Source organism: Hydra vulgaris, chromosome 13 (genome assembly GCF_038396675.1).
Source record: "Hydra vulgaris chromosome 13, alternate assembly HydraT2T_AEP".
NCBI classification, from domain to species: Eukaryota; Metazoa; Cnidaria; class Hydrozoa; order Anthoathecata; family Hydridae; genus Hydra; species Hydra vulgaris.
The window spans coordinates 30,416,501-30,422,500 of NC_088932.1; the positions used below are offsets into that span (position 1 = coordinate 30,416,501).

At 23.6% G+C, this 6,000-nt stretch overlaps 1 protein-coding gene across 1 annotated transcript in view; it reads right to left on the reverse strand.

Annotated features, from left to right (window-relative positions):
• The window catches only part of LOC100213200 (MICOS complex subunit Mic27), a 28,970-nt gene that overhangs the window by 1,026 nt on the left and 21,944 nt on the right, over positions 1–6,000 (reverse strand). The window contains exon 4 of the mRNA XM_065816924.1: positions 13–111. Coding sequence (XP_065672996.1) covers positions 13–111 — 99 coding nt within the window. The remainder of the gene's footprint in view (positions 1–12; positions 112–6,000) is intronic.

The following is a 6,000-nucleotide window of genomic DNA, read 5'->3' on the forward strand; positions in this document are numbered from 1 at the left end:
ACTTTTACTTACGTCCTCTGCCAGCAGCCAGTGCACCTGCGACACTAGCTAATACTATAGTTGATGGCTTCAAAAGAATGTGTGGATCAGCAAGTACATTTCTGTATGTATCTAAAACACATGAATATTTTACTTTAATTTATATTACATTTAAACAGTGAAATAGGAGGAAACACATAAACATTCTACTTTAATTATATTCTGAACTATAGTGGGAAATAGGAGGAAAGGGTCATTTAAAATACTTAAATTTGATAACTGATAAGTGTTTTCACAAAACAAAATTTCAACGAGCTTTTTTCTTCAAAAAAAACAAAAAAAAAAGCTGACTCTAACTTTCAAATTCTAAACTATTATTTTCAAAACGAGACTAATTGTTTTAACAAATGTTTATAACAATTGTTTACAAATGTTAACATTGTTAACATTTGTATAAATTATATATTTGTATATATTTGTAAAAATTGTTAACAAATGTTAACATTTGTATAAATTATATATTTGTAAAAATTGTTAACAAATGTTAACATTTGTATAAATTATATATTTGTATATATTTGTATAAATTATATATTTGTATATATTTGTAAAAATTGTTAACAAATGTTTATAACAATTTTTATTGCATCCACAGTTTACGTGTCAACCCTAAATTTAAAAAAAAAAAGAATAATAAAGAAAAAAGCAAAAATGGTAGGTTGAATGTTTTGTGTTACAAACATTCAACCTACCAAAACCTTCACTCTCTTTCATTTAAACTTCCTTATAATTATTAAGTTTATTATTTAATTCTCAGTTTCACAGTTTCTTGTACTTAGTTTCCATTAAAATCAAAAAATAAAACGAATTCTGAAGTTATTTGTAGCAATTATTAAAAAAACTTTCATTGTATTGAAAAAAAAATTGATGAAAAATACCTTGATAAATGGCTAAAGTTAATTCTCAAGTCAGATAATAAAATGAATTAAAAATTATATTTATGACTGTTTTATTACCTAAAATGGTTTTGCGTTTTATAAATTTTGTAAAAGGAAAGAAACGTCTCAACAAACCTTAATAAATTTAAATATATATATATATATATATATATATATATATATATATATATATATATATATATATATATATATATATATATATATATATATATATATATAATATCTGATGTAATATTTTTTTTCTTCTTTTAATTCACCTCCCCAAGGCCCAGAAGACCACTACAGACTAGGAGGCTACTTAATTGTGGTTATAACCCTTTCTCAACTCTATAACTCCAAAACATGAAACTTGACGAGCAAAGCCGCTGCGCGATGAAACAAGTTGTAATACCTGTAAATATATATTTACATACATAAACACAGAAAAGTGCAAAAAAAGAAAACTTATAATACTAAATGTTTTTTCGCATTTAGTTGCACAGCAATTTGCATCAATTACTGCAAGTATCCTTCTTGGTTTTTTTACTTTTAACTCCTGATCATTATGCCAGGCATTATTTGGTGCCTCTATGAGATTTTTTTTGTTGATTATAGATTCATACCCAATTATCTGCTTTAAAAGTTCTCAGGCATTCTCTATTGGGTTTAAGTCAGGAGAATTACCAGGCCATGGTAAAACAGTAACATTTTTTGACTCTAAACATCTTTTCACTGATTTAGCTTTATGGCATTGGACAGAATTATGCATAAAGATGCATTTGGATGGATCAGGAAACCAATTATAGAATTGAGGAAATAATTTGGCAGCTAATACTTTTTTATATTTATCCTGGTTCATCATCCCTTCAACTATATAACGAAGGCCACTGCCCTTACCAATTATAAATTATCACATCATGAACATTTAGAAGGTATTTTACAGTCTCCATAACACAGTCTGGGTTATATTTTTTTCTTTCCTTTGTCTAACAAAATAAAAAATCATATAAATGTTTTATTCAGTGATGCTGTTTCAATAAACAGTTAAGTAAGTATTTACTTACATTTTCTCTAAAAATCTTTGTATTAACTTACATTTTCTTTTTACAAATATTCAGCAGAAACATGTAAGTGTTGTTTAGCCTAATTTTTTTTTATTTTATTTTTTTTAATTTTTTTAATTTTTTTTTTAAATTAAGGTTTTACAATAAATTGTTTAGGCATAAACTGCCTGTTTACCAACCTAATTATATAATACTTGACAATTACAGAGTTTGTATAACTAATAGAAAATAAAATGTGGATTAGTTGTAGAGAAGCCATTCATTTTTTAGATGATTGTCTAGAAGCAGTTTAAACGTTTTTAGAGATAACGCTGATACAATGTGATTAGGAAGAGAGTTCCATTTATTTATTATTCTTAGAGAAAAAAAATTCATAAGCAAATTTAATAGCAAAGATTGTTTTTTTAGTTTATATATATGACCACGAGTAATAAATTTACTATCTATTTCAAAAAGACTTCTGTCACTATTGTTGTTTTTGCACCATTTGTAGACGTTGATTAGGTCTGCACGAAGTAGCCTGTATTTTACAGTTGTCATATTTAACGCCAACAATCTTTGTTCATGCGGTAGACTTGTTTCTCCACTCAACCTAGAATACTAGTGTTTTCATTGTTACTATTTGGTGATCTGTAATATAAACTTAACAATAACTTAGAAGTTTTCATTGCAATTTCACAATTGAGCGATTCAGATGGAAATATATCTAGGTTTATTAGGGATGACTTTAGTTTGCTATGTATAAATATTGCTAAACCTCTTCGGCAAGAACTATTCTTGTGATTTGTATGTAGTAAGTAATTTTCAATAGCAAACTCGAGATCATTAACTTCAATTTTTTTAGTTTTAGGCAGAGTTTCTGTTAGAAAAATAATTTCGGGTTTCAGATGGTTTACAATTTGTTTGAGTTCATGGCGTTTGTTTAAGAAGGAGTCAATGTTTGTGTATATATATAGCTTTAACGGATTTTATTTCAGTAACTTTTTTAATGGTTTGAAAATTAATCTAATTTTTTATAGTTTTTTTATATTTTTTGTCTACTAAAATTAAGTTTGATGACTTCGTTGTGCCTAATGCACCATCGAAAGGGTGAGTTTGGTTCATTTTCAAGGAGTATTTGGTTTTTCTTATTTCTTTCTTTTCTAAGTTGAGAATCGATTAGCCTTTTGGCGAGTGTCATATCTGGATTAATGAAGACGTTTGTATATTTTATCTTTTTGCGTAATTCCCTAGCGGCAAGTAAAACTTTATTACGTTAATGGACGGAGGAGTTTTTGAGTCTTTTTTGTTTTTTAATCTTATTATTTTAATAGATTTTTTATTGCCTTTACCAATTTCCTCAAATATCTCGGCAATTTTTTTTTTTTCGTTGTTGTTTTTTTCAAGTTCATTTAAATTATTTGATTCTGGAAATCCAAAAATGATGTTCTTTTCACGCTTTTTTTTTCTTCCTGTTCAGATAATATAGTTTTGTTAATTGAGTTTACAACAATAGTTTTTTCTGCTAATTTATTTTTGTTATAAAGATTTGACCAAAATGTAGCTGAACTATTTTCGGTTTCTTTTTTCGATTCTAATAATTCAATTCTTTTTATAAGTCTTTGAATAGTTTCGTTTTGATCACGTATATTATTGGATAGTTCCGAACAGCTAAGTTTACCTCGCTTAATCATGAATATTGTTATGATGTCGTGTCGATTTTATGAAATTAATAATGAATAAATAATAATATTTTAAAATATGAAAATAATAACAGGATAATAATAACAATAATAGTAAAAAAAATATTTATTATGTTATATTTATTATGTTATATAAATTTTATAAAGAAATCAAAAATATATATATATATATATATATATATCGATTAAAAATTAAATTTAAAAAAAAAAAAAAAAAAAGGAAAAATGAAATAGAAAAACAGAGAAGTTTATAAAAATTTGCAAACAAAACGACAAGAAAAAAATTTTTGAATAAAAATTTAATAAAATAGTAATAATTATGTTTTTTACGTATTCAGTAAAAAATAAATATACGCCTTGTCACATTGAATGCGGATGTATGAATGATAATTGAAGCATTTTAACCCAGTTCTGCTATTTGATGCCTTGTAATTCTGTCAGAAATCTTCTGGCACTAAGTACAGGTATTTTGCTATCAAGTTTACTTTAGATTCTGCTTACTGTTATCACACAAACTTAAACTACTTTTGCAATTTTTCTTTAGGAGTGATTTAAATGTTTTAATAAAGCAGATAATTTTGAAATTTTTTTCGTTTGATATATCTTTAGCTTTTCCTATTTTATCTATTATTTAGGCACCAAAGTTCAAATATTTTTAATCAAAATTACTAAATAATGTAAAAAAAATGAATCAAAGTCACAAAAACACTAGACAGTTGATAAAAATTTATATATATATATATATATATATATATATATATATATATATATATATATTTATACACATACATACATACATATATACATACATATATATACATATATATATATATATATATATATATATATAAATATATATAAATATATATATATATAAATATATATATATATATATATATATATATATATATAAATATATATATATATATATAAATATATATATATATATAAATATATATATATATATATATATATATATATATATATATAAATATATATATATATATATATATATATATATATATATATATATATATATATATATATATACACAACCCTTGGAATTAGGGTCAGCATTCTGCAATACCGATATTATTATTATTATCCCTGCAATACCGACCTGAAAGTGTTTGACGTCGGCAAAAAATTGCCAACCTCGTTTCTATGTATTATGGTAAGACCATTGTATCAAATAATTTTTGCTGACCTCTAAAAGATTGAGATAAAATATAGAAAAATGAGGTCGACAAATTATTGCCAACCTCATTTTACCTAATTCCAAGGGGTTGTGTATATATATATATATATATATATATATATATATATATATATATATATATATATATATATATATAAACACATATTTATATATATACATATATATATATATACATGCATATATATATATATATATATATATATATATATATATATATATATATATATACACATGTATATATATATATACATATATATATATATATATATATATATATATATATATATATATATATATATATATATATATATATATATATATATATATATATATATATATATATACATCCCAGCATACATAGTCATCATTCTGTAGGTAACTAAGAACTTTTAAGCCAAATACCTACACCAAGTGAAAAAAAAACTAGCCATGGCTAGTTTTTTTTCACTTGGTGTAGGTATTTGGCTTAAAACTTCACAAACTTAAAATTTTCAGTTATATATTACATAAATTTTTCAAAGCATCAATTATAACTAATGAATGCATCAAGTATTTTCCTTTATCTATAAGTATTTTTTGTTATGAAAGTATTTATGTAGCTTATCTCTTAAGCTAAATTATGCTAAACTTCATTTTTAATATAAATCATTTGAATAAAGTAAAAATATGAAACCTCCATTATGCCTGTTATGTTTTTTTATTTTATTTGGTTAAATACTGACTAATAATGGATTTTTTAAATTTATTCTATTTTAAGATTTTTTTAAATTTAAATTTGTGTTAAAAACACAAACTTTTACTTAACTTGAACTTCTGTTTTTCTTAATTGAATTTCTTTTTTCGCTTGCTAAGGTATCACTTAAAAATGATGAACAATTCATTTCAAGTGTATATATATGTGCTTGAACACATCATGTGAGTATGTACTTGAATATATCATCAATATGCACTTGAATAAATGAGGTGTATTAAAGTCAACACATCATTCCAAGGGTCATAAAATGTACAATAAAAATAGGTTCGAAAAGCTATTTCTAAAAGTTAACAATAAAAACAGTTAAAATTTTTGGGATAAAGTTGATATTTCTTGCAAGCAGAAAAAATACGAAAGTACTATT